The sequence below is a fragment of the Mesocricetus auratus genome, unplaced genomic scaffold (genome assembly GCF_017639785.1).
Source record: "Mesocricetus auratus isolate SY011 unplaced genomic scaffold, BCM_Maur_2.0 Super-Scaffold_100008, whole genome shotgun sequence".
Classification (NCBI taxonomy): domain Eukaryota; kingdom Metazoa; phylum Chordata; class Mammalia; order Rodentia; family Cricetidae; genus Mesocricetus; species Mesocricetus auratus.
In genome coordinates this window covers 62,356,839-62,379,572 of record NW_024429192.1, presented here as the reverse complement: position 1 = coordinate 62,379,572, position 22,734 = coordinate 62,356,839, and the positions used below count along the sequence as shown (strand labels likewise).

General features: G+C 38.2%; 1 protein-coding gene across 4 annotated transcripts in view; it reads right to left on the bottom strand.

The window, feature by feature from the left end:
• Fgf12 (fibroblast growth factor 12) overlaps positions 1-22,734 on the bottom strand; it is a 515,142-nt gene that overhangs the window by 181,895 nt on the left and 310,513 nt on the right. For all 4 annotated transcript variants that reach the window (XM_005071590.4, XM_005071589.4, XM_040751004.1 and 1 more), the window contains one exon: positions 8,121-8,224. In XM_005071590.4, the coding sequence (XP_005071647.1) occupies positions 8,121-8,224 (104 nt within the window). The remainder of the gene's footprint in view (positions 1-8,120; positions 8,225-22,734) is intronic.

The following is a 22,734-nucleotide window of genomic DNA, read 5'->3' as shown; positions in this document are numbered from 1 at the left end:
AATACTGTGAGAAGTATTCATCCTTATCATAGAGGATCTCTAACTTTGAGCCCTAGATAGGATCGACAAGGCATGAAAACAATTAATTCTAACAAATGGAGAAGCACAGACAAATGTCTTCTCAAAGCCCCAAATGAGGAAATTATTTTGACTGCAGTTAATGTGAAAATGTTTATTATGCAGGAAAACGTGGACATCTATAATAAAGGAAGAGGAAACATAATTGCAGGCACAAACGAGAGAACATGTTTCTCTCTACTCCAACCTGTGAGTGTAAAATGGTCTCCGACAGCTCTCAGTGGGACTTCTTTTTCCTTTCCCCTCAGAAGTCCCATTCTCTGTGCTTCTCAATAACTGTTAACTATTTTTCAAAAATTCAGGGTGTCTGCTCCCACTGACCTAGGTGTGAAATTCTCAATGTTGTTGAAGGTTGCAGGCTGTGAATTACTCAAGCAGCTCTCTTTTTTTGTTTTCCTAATCATTTTTCTTAATGTTTTTACATAAAGCTTCTCAAAGAATTCTGGTTTTCACAGAGATTGTGAAACTATAGGATAATAAATAGTTCACTGTGGGAGACAGGAAGAACAATTTTGATTACAGAAATGAACACTGAACTAAAGTTCCTTCCTCTTGACATGCCTTGGCTCTGTTAAGTGACATCATTTTAGTCACTTAAACTTTCTGTTTCCCAGAGAGACCTTCTGCCACTCAGCAATAATAACGTCAAAGTTATTACAAAGATCTAATGAGATAGTTTATATGAAAGAGTGGGGGAGATACAAAACAGTTCACAATGAAAAGGTGTCATTTGCATACAAGGCCAAGGACAGAATGGTGTCATAAAAATCCTATGGGGTTTCAGTTCATGCCTAGATCTTGGTCCTGGTCCTGTTGCTAGGTGCTAGGATCTGTTTATTTAAGTCAACTCCTTGACTAAGCCTCTGTTCTTCATCAATGACTAAAATTAATCTTTCACTCTTTCCCTGCATTGCTCTGAAACCTGAATACAAATCCAAAAGCATTTTCAAGGTAACAACCAAACAAAATTTATTATTTGTACAAACACGATTGTTAATCCTGTTGCTATGGCAGCTCTTACAGCTGCTGTCACAATAACGTACTGCTCACTAGAACACAGACAGACTTAGAGAAGTGAATTTATCACTGCCATAGATTCATATACAATTGCTACAGGTTAAGGTAGCATTAATAAAATAAAATAGTGATCACGTCATTTCTCTCAGTTACACTATCACTAGTTTATGAATTACCTAATTCATATTTGAGAGATAACTACTTAAAGTTTATAAAATAAACAATTATTACAATAAAAATAGCTTTTCCAAACATATTAATCATTATTAATCAATGAAATGTCAGTGACATGGGTGCTAAGTACATGAAACTGCTCATTAAAATGCAAATTACTCAAATTGCATTTTAAGTATAATTTTTCCAGATGCAAATGTCAAGGCTCTCAAGTTGTCCAAACCATTCAGTTACATTTTTACTTCCCAAATTCTGACATGCCAAAGCCTCAGCTCCTGACTTTCTTTTTTTCACTGTTTCTTTTCAGGCCCAGAAACAGAAAGACATGACAGGAAGGAGGGCCATAGCTGCTGACACTAGGGCTGGGCTGCTAGAAGGATTGTGACTGTCACAGATTCAGAACAGAGAAGGACAACATGATCGTGTCAACCATTGGACTGTAGACCATCATTGAATATTTATTAAAAACAACACTCTACCCAGGAATTACTAAAAACACTCTACCAACAATTTCCTAGCCACAATATGAAAGTGATGTAGACTTACAACATATTCTCAATGATATTTCTCTGCAGTCCAGTCATGTATACAAACTTCGGTTCAAACTATTTAAGTATAAAAAAATTGATGGGATTAAATTTATAGAGAAGGTAGACTTTAAGCACTTCCTTTTGTGTGTGATGAAATATTTGCTTCTTCATTTGACTCACACTAAATACAACCATTTAAGAAGTCTAAATGCTCTTATCAGAATTTTAAAACTTTGTAAAATGCAAAGAGAAGAAAGCATATAAATAAAACAGATTAAACCTCAAGGTAGAGCAGGTTAAACTGCAAAAAAATATAGACACTTAATGTTTATGTTTGTAATTAAAATTTTACATTAAATGTCTATTTAAGTCAGTTCTTTCACAGGGTTTGAAATGGATTTCATTTTTACTACTTAAAAACAGAGTGTTATTTAATTTCATTAAAATTATTTTAAACTGTCTTTCAAAAGGCCCAGTGAGTTTATATTTAATCAAAGAAGTGAAAAACTTACACTTAAAAACTCCATGCCATAAAACAGTCACAGGATGCAAATGAATAGAAGGACATCCCAAGTTTATAGAACAGACTACTTAATATTGTTTACATGCCCAAATTTATCTAAAACAATGTCTATATCATTTCTATTAAATCTCAGGATCCATCTTGTATAATAAAAGTATTCATAATAGTCATAAAACAAGTCCCCCAAGTGGAAAAATAAGTAAAGCAATTAGCCTCATAATTTCTGACCTTAAACATATATACAGCTCAAAATAGGTTAAATACTTGAATGTGAGAGTTGAAATTAAAACTTCTAGAAGAAAACTGGAAGCTCCATGACATCAAATTTGGCAAAGATCTCTTCAATATGACACCAAGTGGAAAGGGAACAAAAGAGGAAAGCTCATGGAATGTCACCATCTAAAAACTGCACAACTAACAACCAAAAAAGGCTACCTATAAAGTGAAAGGAAAAAATATTTCCAAGTAGCCTCTGATAAAGAGTAAATCCCCACCATATATAAGCAAGTTAAATACGCTGATCTCCCAGGAGGATATGCAGAGTACATCATAACAGACACATGAAATGTCAGTAAGCTTTGGGACACTGAAATCTAAACCCTGACTCAGACTATATTTATACTTATCCTATGTGGTAAAATAACTGACCAGTGTTGAAAGACTTTTTTTCTTAATTCAGAAAATATCAAGTATTGGCTGGGAAGGGGTATTTGAAGCATTGTGCATTGTTGATAATAATAAAAAAAAACAGTGCTGGTGTGTGGAAGACAGTATAGAGTCCGCAAAGGAATTAAAATAGAGTCAAGCGGTCTAGTAACTTTGTCTCTGGGCATATATCCAGAGAACTGAAAACATTTTTGAAGATGTGTTTGTAGCTTTGTGTTCACTGAGGCATCAATCCCATAACCAAAGAGTTTGCCTTTCAATAGATGATTGAGCAAAAAGATACACACAATGGAATTTTATTATGTTTTTAAGATAAAAGTAATCCATGTATGCTACAACATGGATGAAATGAGAACATTTCGGTAAGCAAAAGAAGTCATGGGAAGGAGAAAAGGGAAAATGATTTTAAGGTTCATGCAACTTTTGTTCTTGCAATATGAAAAAGGTGTAGAGATCTGTTGCCCAAAGTGCAGATATGATTAACAGTAAGTGCATGCAAAATTATTAAGATGGAAAATTTACTTTATGTACTTTTAACCAGGGAGAGAAAGATTGAGATTCATTGTTTGACCACAGCATCATGTACCCTCTCTTTCCAAATAGGGAACGAGGACAGTAGAATACAAACCTCAAGGCCTAGCCACTACTGGCAGAAACAGCACTGTCATAACAAGCACAACGTTTCCATGGAATAGAAATGGCACCACACCAGCTGCAGGTTCAGACCAGTCTAGCTTCAGGTACTGAAGAAAGCCATTTGGCCTAGAGTTCTCTCAAGTTAGCTGAATTAACTAAAATTCTTCTGTGCAAGGTGAGAACCAGAGCCTGGGTAGCTAATAATATAATGAGTTGCCCTGGGGTACCCTGCAGTGACAAAATCTGATGTTCCTTCTTAGAAATGCAGTGCAGCCTATAACAAGAACAGCTAGACCAAACCACACCTCAGTCCAGGCTCCTGCACTCAATCCACTTACCTTAGGATGACATTTAGGAATGCCCTAAAACAGTTCTAAACCTGGGATACTGGCGGCTGGATAGAAGCAACCCAAAAAGTTGCTAGAGAAAAGCAAGAGACCTCACAGAAATAACTGTCAAAGAGAAAGGGAAAAGAACACGCCCCAAAGCCAGATCCTAGAACACTTAAAGAATTAATTCTAAAATCTAGATTGAATGTGACTATAAAGTGACACTCAAGAAAATTAATGTCTAAAATATGAATTCATAACTATGGAAAACACTGACAAATTATGTTAGAAATACTTGGAGAGATAAGCTAATAAGTTCTGTAAAAAATGGAAAATGCCACACAATAAAAACAGGAAGAAATAAATCAAGGAGAGGAGGCTATTAATAGAAGCATTGCAACATTCAGAAATGAGAAACACCATGACTAAAATCACAAAACAGCATAAAATTTGAACATAATGAGTTTGAATGTTTTTAATTTACATCATAAAAATGTCATAAAAGACTAGAAAGGATGGAAAGATAATATGGATATGTGATACAAGTTAAATTTTGTGTTTTTTATTGGAGAATTATAACTATTTCGATTGTAAGTTCATTACAAATCACTAGTAGGTTAGTAAAGCCAGTTTAAGAACAGGAAATATAAAGTGAAAATATTTTTTCTGTTTCCATAGAGATTACCTAAAAGGAAATATTCAATTGACAACAAATTCCTACATTCAACAACAGATGCAAGAAGCCAATGAGATATCATTTCATGGATGCTAGGGGAAATGCCTGTCCTGTGAGATGCTTAAAATAAGTGGACTATAGTCAAAGGAAGAACTGGAAGGAAGGGTGTGCATGATCCGTGAGACTGCAAATTACCTCCTACACAGAGATCTTTACACAAACCGAAGATGTCATTACATATAGACCCTCACATAAAGAACAATGAAATATGTAGTTTGGTGAAAGAGTAAACACAGCAAGACTAAATTTGCCACACACAAAAAAATGTTCATAGAAATTATTTTCCAAGTCTGGTAACTCAAATAATTTATTTTGAAATACATTTATTCAGGTTGGTGAGATGTGTTTTAATAGCCAAGAAAATATCCTGCAGCTCATAAGCTGTTTGGAAAGCAGAAACACAAAAATAGTTATCAATGTATGTAATCATGGATAGATGTAAACTGAAAACTAGAAGCAACCATGAAAGGAAGCTAAATAACAAAAAAAATGGGGAAATTTTAGTAATGCGTAAGAATTTAAAAAGAAATATCAAAGTAGGTTTAAACATGCAAAATACAATGATTAAAAAAACAAAGCCAGATACATTAAAACCACGTCAGGTATCTCTATATCTGTATTTATATATCTATATCTTTAGTTATATAGATATTGCTATAGATACAAATTATATAGATTGATACAGATATAGATGATATAAAGATATATATGCAGATATAGATATATAGAGAATAAATGTAGCTATAAATATGAATGTGGAAATAGATGATATAGATAGATATAGATATAGGGTAGATACAAATACTGATAGATATATAAATTAGTTTGCTTGGATTTTGAGAACAGACCTTACCATTTTAGTTCCATCCACACTACCTAACAATCAGCCCACCTTCACTACTCTTCTTTGCTCCTGGTTATTAGCAAATAAAGAGAACTCAAAGGTAGCAAGGGAACACACCTCTCACTTACATCTAAACAAACAGAAACCAGAAAATGACAATTTGGACAAGATAGCACCACTGCATTCCTCTTGGACCCAGCTTCTCTAGGACTTCTTCAGTTTGTACACTACCCACCCTACCTCCACATATCTCCGGATGGCTGTATTGTTCTGGTCACAGGAAACAGGAAGTTGCTGTTCAAATAACTTCAAGCCTTAGTACAAAGCAATCACACCCTAGGAAATCTGGGGTTAACATGTGCCTTTGAACTCACCACAAGGTGTGTGGGCCAGTCTCTCATTACAGCACACCAGACAGAGGAACTGGAGGACAGAGTGTGATGTGGCTTGCACACTCTGATGTTGGTCCCTATAGTTCCATTAGAGACTGTTTAAAAACAGTATACACCCTGCCAGTCTGGGATAGAGATAGGGCATTTAAAGAGGATAGAATCAGATGATCTACGCCACTGACAATCTGCTTAGAATTATAGAACACTTGCCCCCAGTACCCTCACAAAGACAGCACTATAATTCTATGCATGACAAAAGCAATCTTATGTAGCAAAACATGTAACTCAGGAAGTGATCACTGGCTTTACAAAGATGTTGGGACTATTTTTAAATCAGGACTGCAATCCAAACTGCAAGTTTCTTTAAACCTCTATGCCCCTACAGACCCCAGATGCACGCACTTAGCTTCACTTCTAAATAAGAAGCACAGAAAGATCTGAAAATTGAATAAACCTGCAACCTCCACTTTGCCCATCCATTCTATTCACAAACCACTGGCCAATGAATATCAACTCTAGTTCAATGGCCCAAGCCCTATAGTGACACTGAGACCTCTGGCATTGCACCCTGAGCCTTTACATGCTTGTGTGATGTCTTATTCAGTCTTGAGTATCACCCTCAGGTCATTTCCACATTTTGGTTTTTATCCCAGTCATTGTTGGTGTTGCTTCTGTTTAGGTAATTTGAATTATTTAACGTAATACCCTTCTTTTTTCTCATTTTGGTTCTTCTATTTTGAATTAATTTGTGCGGAGTTGGGGCTATAGCTTAGTGGTAGAGGCCTTGCCTGGCATGTGCCAGTCCCTAGGTTCAATATCTGAAAATTAAAGAAAACTTTAAAGGGGCTTCCTGATGACTTCATACAAAAGCTGTTACTGTATCTAACACAACGCATGAAAAATGAATGCTTGTTACTTAGGCTGAAAATGTTTCTGTCTTTCAATATTATTTTGATAATTGACTTGGACATGTGTTTACATGTATACCTTATATAAATGAATATCCAGATCCAAATATGCTCAGAAATAGACTGTCACCTTTGACCTTTTTAAGTTATTCTGTGTTTAACTACCACAGTAATTATACATATGTATGAGAAACCATGTGACATAGCAATAAAAGACAAATAACATGTAATGATCCCATCAGAGTAACTGGGCTATCTGTTACCACGACATTGGGACAATAGCAGCTTTAATATAATATGACGATAGATGTATTACTAATAAGCAAGTATAATGTATGAAATACACATTTAATAGTTATTTGAAGTCTTCTACAACTACCCAGTGTTTAAGCCACAGCTGAAAGACACAGGTATTCACAAGATTACAGAATGGGTAGAACCCTTTAGCTGTGATTATTCAAAATCATATGAAAAAAACATGTGAAAAACATAAATTATTCAGAACAGCCACATTTTTCAGTGGATGAATTAAAAGTTTTGAGATAGAAAAAACAGGACAATGTTAACTTAATACTTAAAAACATGTCCGTGCCCACAGTATAGCCACTGGTACTACACAGTTTGTCATGTGTAGATTTGAAGAGGCAGTATACAAGAGAGGAACCAACTACCAACTATTTAAAGGTTCAGAAATTAAGATAACAAGGGAAACTTGTTTATGTACACACACACACACACACACACACACACACACACTATGCTGATATGTACACAATACACTGAAGTTGTGGTTCCTAATCCAGAGCTCATTCTGCACATCCATTGTCTTTGAATTAGACAATGTCTATAAGTTAGAGAATATGTAATATTGGACACTACAAGAACTTACTAAGCAGAAGCAAAAGCAGAGTCTATGAAAACTTTTTCCCTACAATATGATAAAGAAGACCCACCATAAGCCATCTTCTGTCCTTGAAGGGGAGTAAACACAGGAACAAGAAAGTGTCTTACTCCTTGAACTTAACATACAGGTAAATTCCAAACCGCACCCTCTGGAAGTCAAAACTAGTTGAGAGAATACATAACGATGAAATTAACTGGTTTATTTTCACTCACTAGAACACGATCTTTAATGCCACAATGGCAAAATTCTTGCAAGAGTCCTGAAAACCAATCCAATTAGAAAATATAAGGTGGCATCAGTTCCTTAAAATAATGATCACTTCACTAACACACACACACACACACACACACACACACACACACACACATGAACAAGCTACTTACTGAGCTGTAGAGATAACCTTCCCCGTTCATGGCCACATAGAGGCTGGCTTTCACGCCTTGGATGGCCACCACACGCAGTCCCACAGGAATTAGATTGAAGAGGGCTAGAAGAAGAAGAGAAATAAAAGGCAGGAAAAGATTAGTGACTTTGTGAATAAGCCATCTTGCTCTTGACAATTTTCAGTGTTAAAAATCTAATTTTGGGGAATAGTATGGAAGAGAGTGATGGGAGAGAGAGATGGGAGAAGGGAGAGAGAAGAAAACAGGGAGATGGAAGGAAGGAGGAAGAATTAGAACAGCAGGGGGAACTACACTGCCTTTGCTTGCCCCTGTAGCACCACTAATTACTCATACAATCTCCAGTGAGGTATGTGACCCAAGCAGAACAAAAACGCTAGATTAGAAGGACTGTGATGGCCTACATGGATTGGAATGTCTAGAATCTCTGCTCTTCAAAATTAACACATGAAATATAGGAGAATATCTTTCTAACTAATAACTTGCAACAATAACGTCTCAAATAATAAAAGTAGCAGAAAAATACAATCTTTGAAACATGACAGAACCTGTCTTCTTGCTGTGGTCCTGGAAAGGTCTTGAGCACAAACAATGCATGCTATCAGGGAGCAACAGTGGGGAGAGCTTACTCTTGATATTTCGAATCTTTGCATGGAAATGAAGATATACTGATAAACGATGTGGTGGTTTGAATGGGAGTGGCCCCCATAGATCCATATATGTGAATGCTTGGCTCCTTGTACGTGGAACGACTGCTTGGGAAGGGTTAGGAGGTATGGCCTCCTGGAGGAAGAGTGGTGTGTCACCGAGGATGGACTTTGAGGTTCCAAAAGACCATGCCAGGCCCAGTCTCACTCACTATGCCTCCTGCTGGTGGGTCAGATGGGAGCCCTCAGCTACTGCTCTAATGCCATGTCTACGTGATAGGTGCTCTGCTCCCCAACGCAGTGGTCATGGACTCACCCTCTGAAACTGTGAAAGAGGCCTTAATTTAATGCTTTCATTTATAAGCTGCCTTAGCCATGATGTCTCTTCACAGCAATAGAACAGTAACTAAGACAAATGGATAGGCAACTTATAGATAGCTTGAGTATATAAAAATTAAGTTGGCAAGTTGATTTAAATAACATAAAATAAAACAGTAATATTGTCATCTTTATGTGTTCAAGTTGCCTGTTATCCAAAATACTAAGCCAATGTGTCCACTCAGAACAAGACAAATACATGGACCAGAAAAGACTGTTTCCTATGCTCCTTCTAGTAATGTCTTGTTATGAAGTATGTCATGGCCCTAGGTTGCTTTTGAGGTTACAAAATAAGCTTAAGCAGAAAATATGACCCTGAAAATACTTGTGTCACACACAGGAGGGAAGCAACCACCCACCTAGTTAGACTCTATAGATGGCATTGCATGGAGATACTAAATATCTCATAACTATATTTGTAAAAGAATCCCTTGTAGTTCTCTTTAATAAACTGACTAGCAGAGCTCATGCACCCTAACTACATATAAAATTCCTTCAGTTCTGATACTGTCAAAGTTTAATAGATTTTGCCCATAAATTAACCCAATTGCTTCCACCTGGGTTTTTTCTACTTAAGACAGTAAGCCATCTGTACACACAGCACAAACACAAGCATGTATAGTGTTTAGATTTTAACCATGTGTTGTAGAGGAGCAAGTCTTAGACTATAGGTTTCCTGTAGCAGGACTGGATTCCTAATTGCTGCCACTTCCTAAGTCTCTGCCTCCTTAAGCCTGATTTCTCATTTGTCATGGAAGTGTAGATTACAATAGTTGCTTAAGGATTAATTGTTGATTCAATTTTAGAGCTGAGCTAATTTTAGTTTCTCCTACAGGCTTAACATTGATCTTGCACATTTTAAATTGCTTATGAAATATAAGACAGTCTGCTTATGGAGAGAAAGTCAGGACATATGGAGTAACCTAATACAATGTAAAATTTACATCTATAATCAAATGAATATATACTTCTCCATATACAGTTTGTATGTTGTGGAAGTTCAGGAAAAAAAAAACAAGGAAAATCTTTGTGGTCTGAAGTATTTAGGAAATGTCTCACACGGAACACAAGACCAAAGCTGTCACTTACAAAAGGTGGGTTTATTCTTGGGAAAAATGAGAAAGCACAACATGTAAACAAACAAGCATGCATCGAATGATAGAGATTTGGACTTTACCAAAAGGACATGAGACACGTGGCACACAAAGACTAGAGAGTTTTGAAGGTGGATGTTTCTAGAACAGCCACATAGAGTGTTATGGAGCCACTTAGACTCCACATACTCTCCATGCATTGGTTGGTTTCCCACCTGTAAAGTAGGCATAACAATACAGTGCACAAGTTTACACAAAAAATGTACTATGTTCTTAGAAGTGTTTCACAAATAGCATTATTTAATATTAATAGTAAATATTCCCTCTTGTCTATGTGGATGATTGACGGGCATGGGTGCACCCAGGCCACAGTACACTTGTGGAGGCCAAAGGGCACCCCAGGTGTCTGTGCTCACCTTGCACCTTATTTTGAGGCAGGGTCTTCTGGGTTGCTCCCAGCTATGTATACTAGGCTATCTGGCCTGCAAGCTTACATGTTTTATCTCCATCTCCTTTCTCACCACAGTAACTCTGGGATTATTCTCCCATTATGACACCCGGCTTTATATGGCTTCCAGAGATTCAAACTCAGGTCCTCACATTTGCACTTCAAGTTCTTTACTCACTGAGACATTTCCCTAACCCAATATTTATTAATTCTCATAAGTTATGATCTGACATATATAAAAATACAACCTATTTCCTAGTAGTTTTCTTAGTTTATACCCAGAACACTCCTTAGTGCTTCAAAAGGTAACTTTTCATATCTGTGCATTTTCGAGATGCTTATAAACTCATCTATTGTATTTTATCCTAAACCATAAATGGCATGAGGAATTTCTGGCAGAATGAAGTTTGTATCAATTTTTAGGACAAACTAATTGCAAGAGGTAACTGAAGTGACTGTAACTCTTAACAGGATGTGTAGCTCACTGATGTAGTTAGTTGTCTGTCTAAAACACATATTTCTTCTTTGTACCATTTTAACTTTAATTACCAAGGATATCTGGTCTTATCTTCTCACAAACTAATCTGTATCTTAGCTGACTTTCCTACATGTGCCATGGCGAGTGGTACCTCTTACGGACTCACACTATTTGACACAGGCAGACATCTTAATATGCCTGAAGAACCCTTTCCAAAGACTCAAAGGATTCTTTACTGCCTCTTCTCAACATTTTGTTTTCTTGCTGTGTTGATGGGGAAGAGTGTGGTACCTGAATCATCTCAGACCTGAAAACAAAAGCTACTCCCAAGTGAGTTAGAGCAGATGTGTGAGAGAAGCAGAGCCCCTTAGAATTCTGAGAGTGTGGCAGCGGTCCAGTGCTCAATTACTAAACCTTAAGCTCAGGAGAGAAAACAGCCCTTATTTGTTTAAGTCTATGTAATGCGAAACCTTCCCTAATCCTGACAGAGATTGCTAAGGAAAGCAAAGTTAGTGTGCAAAGTACAGATTAAATGCAAGGTACTTATGTACTGTAAATAAAAGCATCTACAGGGAAATATCGATTTAAATGATGGTTCTTGAGAGAAGGAAGAAAAAAGAAACTGAGACTAATGACCCCCTAAGGAAGAGACTTCTCTGTCAAAGGTTGGAAGCATGGTTGATGACGGTGAATTGGAAGGGAAAAGCCACTCTTAGTCTTCCCATCCTCACGGGCCTTAAGGGAAGCACAAATACTGGTGAGGGATGAGCACAAACCGAGAAAGTCCTCTCTAAACCACCAGGTGGTAATGGCTTTCAGGTGGAATGCTTCTGGGACTTAGCCTTTACCTAAAAGATTCAGTAAATAACTTTAAAGGAAAATTTTCAGTGTTAAGCACTAAAAAAAATCTATTCATCTAGGCTCAGAGACGGGGCTCAGCCCTTGAGTACTACTGCTTTTGCAGTACTCAGGAGTTAGGTGCCCAGGTTAGACCATCAGAAACCACATTACATCCAGCTCAGAGGATTCCACACCTTTTCCTACCACCTTGGGAACCTGAACACATGTGCACACACACACACACACACACACACACACACACACACACACACATGCATACACATGTTCTTATACACACACAATTAACAATGAAATAAATGCTTTGAAAAGTCGGTTCTCTTAGGAAAGTTCTTCACCTTGCCCCCTAAAGTCTCAGAAGGTGGAGAGGGCCTTACTTCTGCTTCATCTAGAGTGGATGCTGGGTCACAGAAGTCCTTCACACGGGGTGAGAATTACTACTGAATGTGATCTTCATCTACAAGCCCCTTAGTAATGAGGCTATTGGACTGTGCCCCATTCTTCACATTCGTAGCATCTGCTTATGCCATTTTCTTGATCAAAACCTCTAGTGTTTCCTCTGTCCCCATCTCTTACAACCTGACACCATCCTACATTTATACCTTACTACCTGTCACCCACTCCATCCACCATAACTAGCAAAACAAAGTTTTGTGCCATTTCCTAACTTCTTGGCTTCTGGTTAGAATTGATTTTGTCTTCTTTTGTCTTCTATCTCTTCCTGGTAAGACTGTCTTCCCACTTGTAAATGTAGATAATTCTTTTCATTTGACTTTTAAAGGTGTGTGTGTGTGTGTGTGTGTGTGTATACATTATATGTGCAATTGCCGACAGAAGCCCTAAAGAGGGTGTCAGATCACCCAGAGTTAGAGTTACAAGTGGCAATGGGCTGCCAGGACTTGGGTGCTATGAACTGAACTTGGGTCCTGTGGAAGAGTAGAAAGCACTCTTAACCACCAATCCATCTCTCCAGCCCATGTTTTCATCCTTCAAGCTCTAAATTTTAACTCCACCTGAGTCCTGCAGAAGCATGTTGGAAATGAGCCTTAGAATAATTTGTTTACCTATCTACCTCCATTCCTGCTTGCAAATCCCTTGAGGGCACCTCTGCAAAGTCTTGCCTGGTAGCAAACATGGTCACCGTTTGTATTCATTATAAGCAGTTAAATAGGTTAAATATAAGTCTACAGAACTTTCTTAGTACCTACACAATATGCTTGATTTAGAACTATCTAGTACTTTCATAAAGATCTATGGTGCACTTAGAATATGCCAAATGCCTTCATGTGCAGGGGATGAGCAGCAGTGAGTCCAACAGATGCACTCCCTGATGAGCACACATCCTCTGGGAGTCCTTCCGAGGCTTTCTTTCATGTGAAGGCACTGGAAAATTTTATTGCTATTCATGTGGCCTAACATGGAACCTTGGTCTAAGAAGCTGTTATTCAACATTTGCTGAATAAATAAATACATCAGCATTCTCTAGCTTGCTTATTCATATCCTTTCTAGGTCATATTTCCATAATTGACTATGCAAGAAAAATTGAAGTTAATATTTACAGCACACAAAACACATTTGAATATAGACTCTAACAGAAAAGAGAAACCCCAGACTTTCTGAGATATAGACACAGAATGCAGGGTCTTCTGTGAGAGAACATCTGTATGCTGTGTGTCGGTAGATATCAGTGTTTGCAGAGCGATGAAAGGTTGGAAGGAACGAAAAGGAAGAGAACAGTTTGCAGAATCTGTTTGGATCAAGGTATTACAGGTTGTTATGATTGGTTTCATGTCAACGTTCCATAAATAAAATCACCTACACAGGGAGCCTCAACTGAAGAACTGTAGCTGTTGCCTTGACCTTTTGGGAAGTCCCTATTGTGGGCTGCATCACTTGCAGCAGCTCAGATAAAAGGGCGTGGCAGAGGGAAGATTATTTGACATCTGCGTGCTCCAGGTTCCTTCTTTCCTCCAGGTTGGGGCTGCTTACTCCTTGCTCATTCCTTCCCTATATCAGAAGCATTTTATTTCCAAGCTTTCATTGTAGACTAAAGACCACCAGTTCTCCAGGAAGCTTCCAGGTTCCTTACACAGGATTGCAATTACTGAGACACCCAGCCTTGTAGATAGAGCTACTGTGGGTTGTTACCCTCCAGAGAAGGGGGCTATCATGGGACTTCACTGACTGTAGAGGCACTCAGCCTCAAGGAGCGCATAGCTACAGAGTCTAAGTACACAGCTATGATTCTGCAGCGGTTGTTACTTTAAAGATTTGTTGGTTTAATACGCACACGCACACACACACACACACAAACACACACACAGCACACACACACACACACATCCTTTGAGTTTTGCTCTTCTACAGTATCCTGACTAATATACATATTTATCAAATGATGTTGGAATAGAAAAATGCCCCTTTATAAAATACTATGCTACTTTCAGTTTAATTTCTAGCTGAGCATTATATACCTCAAGTGACAAGAATATAATGATAAATCCAAACTATATAAACAAAATATATGGAATTCAGCCAATGAAGTTACAAACAAACAAGAAAGAGTGTAGATGAAGAGGAAGTTAGAAGAAAAAACAAAGCACTCCCTACAAAATCTCCTCTGCAAGGCACAAATTCAGTGCACTCATTTATAACATTTTAAATTACATCTTAGTTATATTTTGTGTGTTCATTCTTGTGTGTGGAAGTGTATGTTCAGACTTATATATGGAGGTCGGGAGACAGTCTACAGGAATTCTTTCTCTCCTTGCCCCACGTGGGTCCAAGAGACTGAATTTGGGTGTCAAGCTTTGTAGAAGGCATTTTTACCCACTGAGTCATCTCACTGATCCCATAAATAAGTTCTAAGGACAAGTTCCTTGTTGCTTTAATAATGAACTACTTTTTAAAAGTATAATTGCATTTCAAATTCCTGCTTGAAAATTTTTGGATGGGTAGTAAGGAAAAAATCTTATGAGCCATTAGAACCTAAATGGAAGACACTGCGAGAGAATGAAGATGCTTAAAACTATTTTTTTTTAGATTTTGAGCTGTTTTCAACAAAGGCATTTTGTTAAAATACAAATAGCATCCTATGATAACAATGCCTTAACCTTAAAGCATGTGGATATTCAGTTGTTTTCCCTCTCAATTCTAAAGACTATTGAAATATTTGTAATTGTAGTATTTACAATAATATTTGTAAGCCACTTGGCCACTTGACTGGTATTTGCTTAGTCGGGAAATTAATATTTTTCTTTAGTACTTGGTTTATTTATCACTCATTAATGTCAATTTTGCAACCTTTTTCTGTTTTCCATAATAAAATACCATTGTTTAATGTTCAGGAAAAAAATGAAGGCTTCTATCTTTCAATGCAAAGGTGAGTATATAAATTATCCAAACTGATTACTGATCTTTCATCCCTACCCTACAATACTCTTCACACAGCACTTATTGTGCATCCTTTTCATGTGTTTGCATGTGTGTCTCTGTAAACTTGGTGTCTTCAAGAGTATCAAATAGATGAATCCTTTACTTGGCTTGTCCTTTCAGAACAGTTGCATTCTGCTAAACTACCCTATCTCTGGTTCATAAAATTTGCATGAATAAGGCGTTGTTGTATGCATAAATGGTTAATGTACATTTTCATGGGTAAGGCTTTGTTATGTCCATAAATGGTGAGCTTCATCTGAAATTAGGTTGCTTTAGCAATTTTCTTTGAAAAGCTATTGAATGGCGAAGCCTTCACTTTTTTGTTTTGTGTTTCACAGAGTGCCTCGCACAATCGCAGCACGAATAATTGTATTTCACTTTTTAAAGTAACATTTCTTACAGAAATTAAGAAAAAAATCAGATTGGCTCTATTCTTTTAGTTTTCAACTGAGGAGTACAAGATCAGGATAGAGTTCTGGTCCATGGGTGCACACTCTGATATTACTCTTACACTTATCGGCTTTGAGACCATGGTGATGAGGATTCTTTTCTGCTTGCACTGTAGATTTCACTGGGCTTTGATGAAGGTATTAAAATAATAAAATAGAAACAAACTTGACCTCAGGATCCCAAGGTAAAACATAATGCATCATTATTGTTTTTCCATCTCTCAATCTGGAGCTTTGGAGATGAGAGGGCAGGATGATGGCTGCCCCATGTTTTAACTTGGCTTTCTTAAAATGTCATGGGATAGGGAGAAGCTGTGCATTTCATCTCACACAAATGCAGATTCCGGGGGCACAAACAATATATACTTTAAATAAAATCATATGTAAGGCAGCAGAGCCAAATGCTTCCCGGTGTGCTGACTCAATGCATCCAGTCTGGTGCCCTGCTTTTATAAACAACTGGCCACATGTTCTCACTGGCTGATTTAGTCTCCCCACAGAATTTGTTGACTTATGGAACTGATTAGTGGTCTGGGGCTTAGAGACCGAGATTTTTCTTCTCAGCTCTCCCTGACAGCACAGATTGTGGATTTCCAGCCTGGTGAAAATGAGGGGCATGTAATCTCTTGCTTTGACAAAAGCTAACAGATATGCACACCTGAGTTCCAAAAGAGGGCCTGCCTTTGGTTTTTAATGATGAGATTACCATATGACCCTCTCCATGATGCCTCAGAGATGCTGAAAACACCCTGCATAATTAACAAGTCAATTCAACGTGAGTCCTCCCCCACCCCCTTTAGGATGAAAAATGAAGCATATCACTATCGATAATGGAAGCAAATGCCTGCCATCACTCATACGCTGCAGCCAATTTGTCTTATACAGAAAATGTGTCTCCCAGCCTGTTTGGAGAATTCAATGAACGGTACAGGTGTCGATCCCCAAGATGAATGGGCAAGGCAAAGCATCCAAGAAGTCTTTGCACGCTATAGAATCTTTACAACTCCCGCAAATCTTCCACTCGGTGCTACAGCTGATAGTGGTATTATTTCCTGTTAGTCTTGTTCACTAATACAGTGTGTATATTCCAGACGCCAAGCTACATGTAATGAAGTGATGGAAAGAGATGTGTGTGACCTTTGCCAATGGGCAATTACTTTTAAATATTAAAAAAAATTCATGTGTGCTCTATGGGGTCATATTTATAGAGTAGAAAATCAAAATACAGAAATATGGTTTTGCTAGGGTCATAATGTTAGCCAACAAATGACCTGAGGCTAAGTCCTGGTGGCTACAACATGATATTGCTGCCTGTAAATAAGAGGAGAGTGAAGTAATTAGAATCCAAGTACTTGGAAAGATAGTGAGAAAAAGAAACTAATGGTGGACAAAATTAGAAGCCTAAGACACAATTTTCTGGGCACCTGAAATATTCCAGCGAGAAAATATAAACCTTCAGTTCTCAGATCCAATCACACAGAGAAAGTACAAGACAACTTGAAAAAACTAGTTTAGACGTTCTAGTCCTAGACTGTGAACCTCACAATAACATAAGTTACCACGCAAAAGTACATGCGTGCCTCACTCTAAAACTATTAGGAGTGTCCATACAAGTAAATACAATTTGGTAAGCCTTTTGAGAAATGGAGGGATTAAAGGGGGTTTAAAACTAAAATGCTAATTTCTTCCCTATTAGTTCTCTACATAAAAGCTCTGCTTGAAGTCATCCCTAAAGGATATCTCGAATGTTTCCACAGCACTGTCATTCAGACCCCTCTGGCTGGCAACTGCTGAGTAGCTTTTAGTGGCTCTGTTTCCTACCACAACAACTTTATACCCCTCTAAATGCAATCTGAGACACTGAAACATGGCCTGTTCACTCCTCCACACAATCTCTTTCCAAACTGGCCAACTCATTTTTCTCCAACCTGCCAGGAGCTTTCTCCACCAAGTGATTGCCTGCTTCCTTATCTGAAACTCAATTTTTCTAATCTCAGCCTATGTGTCCTTCTCCTATTCTTCAAGATTCAATTTAAAACTAGCATAGCTTTGGGGGATCTCTGAAATCTCCAGATTAATCTGGTCGCTCCATGGTACCAGAGGTATTATCTTACATTTTTACATGAAGGTCCAACCTCCTCTCCTGCTTGGAGAACCAGAAGGAGTAGCATCAAATTCCTTTTTGTAGTTCCATAACTAGATGATTTTATCCCTCAGTATGTGGGTATGTATGAAAGTGGGGTGTCTATATGACAGTCATGGTAATAGTCAATCACTGGGTGGTAGGTGCCTGGAACAGCACCAGAGGAAGGTGGCTACAGCCAGACATACTGATGTTGTGGGAATTTAGTAGAGCCAGCTGGGCATACAGAAGGGTCAATTGTTCTACAGACCATCATTCCCAGCTTCATAGCCTACTTTTAAAATTAAATATTGGAAAAAATATACCAGGAGATAATACAATACTAATTAAGTACAGTAAAAAATTGTAAATCTGGAACACAAACCTCAAAAGTGACATTCCCAAGATAAGATTACCTCATTGATTCACAAACTATATATCACAACAGTCTTAGGGTTTTTTATTTAATCTGATGTGTAGGTCACAGCCATAACAATTAAATAAAAATCTCTGTGACAGAAAAATCAATGCTCTTTAACTCTGCAGATGATTTTATTGTGCAGAAATGTTGAAAAGCAATCTTGGATACAAGAGACTAAGGTTTCAGCAAACTCTCTGGGAATGCTGATGCTTCTCATGCCTTACCAGCTACTGGGCATCATCTCTATCCATTGGAGCTTTGTGAAAAAGCAAAATGTGGAGCCCCACCCAGGATTCCTGTAGTCCAAATGCACATCTTAACCAATCCATTTGTAGTTGTAACAACACACTGGAGGTTGGGGCAGTGCTTCACCACAATGCCACTCAGAGTGCGAATTTGGTGTAGAAGTCACAACCCAAGTCTGGACCCAAACTTCTAATCAGAATCAGAGTGTGAATCTTGTATAGATGTGTCCACCGCCACCACACCCCAAACTGGCTCAACCTTCTGATCAGAAACTCTGGGATAGATTAAGTAGTGTCATCTTCCAAACACCACCAATCCATAAACACCAGCAATCCTTAGTGAATGGACACGATGAAGAATGAATCACTGTTCTTAAACGTAACTGCTCTTTATTTGAGATGAATCTCAAACTTACTAGGTAACTAGATGACTTCGGATTTCTCCACTTACAAATTGCTGAGATTATTGGCATGTGCCACCAAACCTTGTTTTATGTGATGCTGGGGACCATGCACAGGACATCCTGCATGGCTATGAATATATTCTACTAACTCTGCTTCATGCTCAAATCAATTATCTAATTTCTAAGGAACATTAATTACAAAATTCTAACCTTAGAGATTTTGATGCTATTATTGTAGATGATGCTGTGATAGCATCCTTCAAGAGCTTTATAATAGACAATGGGACAGGAGCTATGTTTTGCTTGTCCTCCAGACAAGAGGAGGCTGGTTCAGGCTTGTGTACTTACTGAAGGTGGAAGAGAATTGAATAACTATTTCACTGTTTTTAAATTCAGCACAAAACGAACCATGCTACCATTTTTATAGTCTTTTGAAATTTAAAGAAATAGTCATTGTCAACTTATGAACTAGAGAAGTCTCAGATTTTTAAGCCTGCCTTTTACAAACACATCATATTACAGAGAATAAAATGCTAACAATTCAGCAAGGTGGAGACCAGATGACTTGGCCCTATATTCAAGCTGCTATGTGTTTTAGTGGGCGATGCTGAGCAGGTGTGAACTGTTCTTTTATTGTTTGTCCTCAGTTGTTGTTCACAGCCATTGACTGAGAGCCATGGCTATCCTGAACTTGAAGGTGTTAGAGCCTTAAGCATGTGGAAGGAGAATAAGAAAAAGTAGATGTGTCCATGGCTGAAATCTGTCCAACTGTTTTTATTTGACGTTAAGTCAAAGAGAGGAAGCACATGTGTCCCTATGGTTTGGTATCTTGGCACATTTTCGTTGCTTGCTAGAAGAACAAATAATTAAGTAGTACTCAAACAGAGAAATGGATATGCAGCTAGCCCTAATGTGATATGTGGAGCTCTAAATAGATGCATAGGGCTCACACAGCAGATGAAGTGAGGATTTTGTGGCAGGGGGCAGTTGCTGAGCATGAGTGGAGTCGGTGGGCCATAGAGAGAGTATAGGGGCTGAGAGGGGTACTGATGTGAGTAGGGTCCTCATGGGATGCTTCAGTTACTTTAATGACACTGTGGCTAAATACCTTGACAAAAGCAATTTGAGGAAGAACCGGTTTATTCTGGTGCATAGTTTCAGGGTCCATTGTAATAGGGGGATCAAGCAGACAGCCCTTGAAGCAGCTGGTCATATCACATGCATAGTCAGGAAGCAGCGAGGGCTGAACACAAGCTGCTGCTCAGTTTCCTCTCTCCACTTATACTCTAAGAACGCAGCCAGGTGAATGGCACCACCCACAGTGGATGGGTCTTCTTACCTCAATTAACATAATTAAGATAATTCTCCATATGCTTGGCCAGAGGCCCATCTCCTGGGCAATTCTAGATCCTTTCAAGTAGATGCTATTAAACCTCCTACCTGGTGAATAAGATGATCTTCCAAGCAAACAGAATCAGTGTGTGTTAAAAACTCAAAAGCATAAAACTATGTAGTACATAGGTTTGTTTACACTAGTAAGTCATTTCTGTCCAGAGTTGAGCTGGAAGATATGTTTCTACATATAAGGCTGTTGATGCATGTGAGGGGGCTCCGCGTCTTCTGAATTATTTTACTGAACTATTTCAATTCTCTCTAGTGTAAACACATCAAACTGTTTTGCACAACAGCAGCCACTGTGAAGAATTCTACTTCTGCTAAACAGCCACTGTCTATGAGCTGCTTGCAACCCAGCACCTCGCCCCCAGCACCAATCTTAGCAAACAAAGCGGGCTCTTTAGCTCTAATGACAAGATAATAATAATAGATGAGAGCTTTTAGAATTACTGTGTTCAGGTACTGTTTGAAACACTTTTCATAAATTGTCTCATTCAATTGGTGCAAAACCCCTGAGATCTAATGGCCAGTATATTCTCATTTAAAGGAAGGATGAATTAGACACAAGAAGTTAAGTACTGGCCCCAAGGCACACAAGTTGCATTAAGTCCAGATCCTGGGTGGAAATGGACATGCAGAAGGTTCTTTGGGTCTTTTACATTACTCTGGACAATATGATGTGCTGATCTGCAAACTGACGATTTCATATCTGCTTATAATATACTTTGCAAGGAATAAAAGGGAAAGCAATAAAAAGTACACATTAATTTCTGCATAAAAAGGAAAGAAAGGGAGTATCAAGGGTTTATGAGGTTATCTGTCCCTCTTGTCTGGTACAAGTCCAGATCATACAAATGGAAGAAAGTTTATGTGATTGACACAAGGCCAAACATTAGTTATCTCATGGAGCCAAGAAAGCACTAAATGTAACTTAGTCTTCACCAGGTTTTAGGAATCCACATAGTTACATAGTTTTAAAAAGATTCTAAACCAATGTATACCACATGTGAATATATTATAAACAGTGGGAAAGCAATTTGACTAGAGCACAATTTCAACCAGCTCATGTTTTCCTTTTCTGAACAAGCAGTTCCACTGGGCAAGAGTCTCTCCACCAAAAAGAGATATCTGGTCAAGAATAAAGTGACAGATCCAGGTCAAAAGAGTCAAGGGGGTTATTCCTTGTGACATCTGTAAGAAGCTAAACTATTCAAGGAGGTAAATGGATCTTGTTCAAGTTTTCTACAAATAGTATTTGGAGGCAATGTTATTAACTACAAGGTACGCATTTCTAATAAACGCCAGAGCAACCTTCTTAATCCCGAAATCAGATTGCAAAGTTTTTTCTTTCTATAAAAAAGTACCCAATGGAATAAATGAATTCACAAGTTAAGGGCAACAGCTAATTGTGCTACTGAGAGGAAATAGCATGAGGAGTGACAGCCCTGCACGAGCCAAAGTGCTGCTTGGCGGGATAAAAGCTTTGCTTGGGGATACCTGCAGGATAATGCATCCACTTACTTCTCTTTCAACTCAACCTACAGGTATAATTTCACAAGAAATAATGACATAGTCTTAAAATACAGTTGGCTCTAGAAAACAAAATTAGACATGCCATAGCTTTTCTGTCAAGAACTCTAAAAAATGTGCCCAGGCAGGTGAAAGAGGAAAAAAGTCTGGGCCAAGAAAGCCCACTATTAGGGAGAGTGAATAGCTTTTGGAGGCATCTGCATGTGTGTCCTTATAACTAGATACAATTCCCTTGACAATTTTCCCCAAGCAACCATTTGGTTCTTATTTCTGTTCAGAGTTGAGCAGGATGAGCTCCTGCTGGCTTTGGCTGTGTCTATATGCTTGTGACTGGTAGTACCAAAACATCATATGCTTGGTATTGTATAGAAAACATAACTGGGTGACTAACTTCTTACATTTACAATTAGATTTCTAAAACTCAGATATAGGCCATTTGAAAATAAGATTCTTTACACTAAAATCATAATAAAGTTGTTCGACAAGAATATGAAATATTAAAAATTTCAAATTAAGGGATACAAATTAATTGTATGTTAGCTGTAAAAAGAGAAATGTGCCCCTGCCCTGGATGAAATGACAGACTCTGGAGATCCCCCATGGAGGGCCTCACCCTCCCTGTGGAGCTGAGTGGGGATTGGCTGGGGATTGAGGGAGTTGGTGCCAGTGGCGGGGAGGAGGGGTGGGAGAG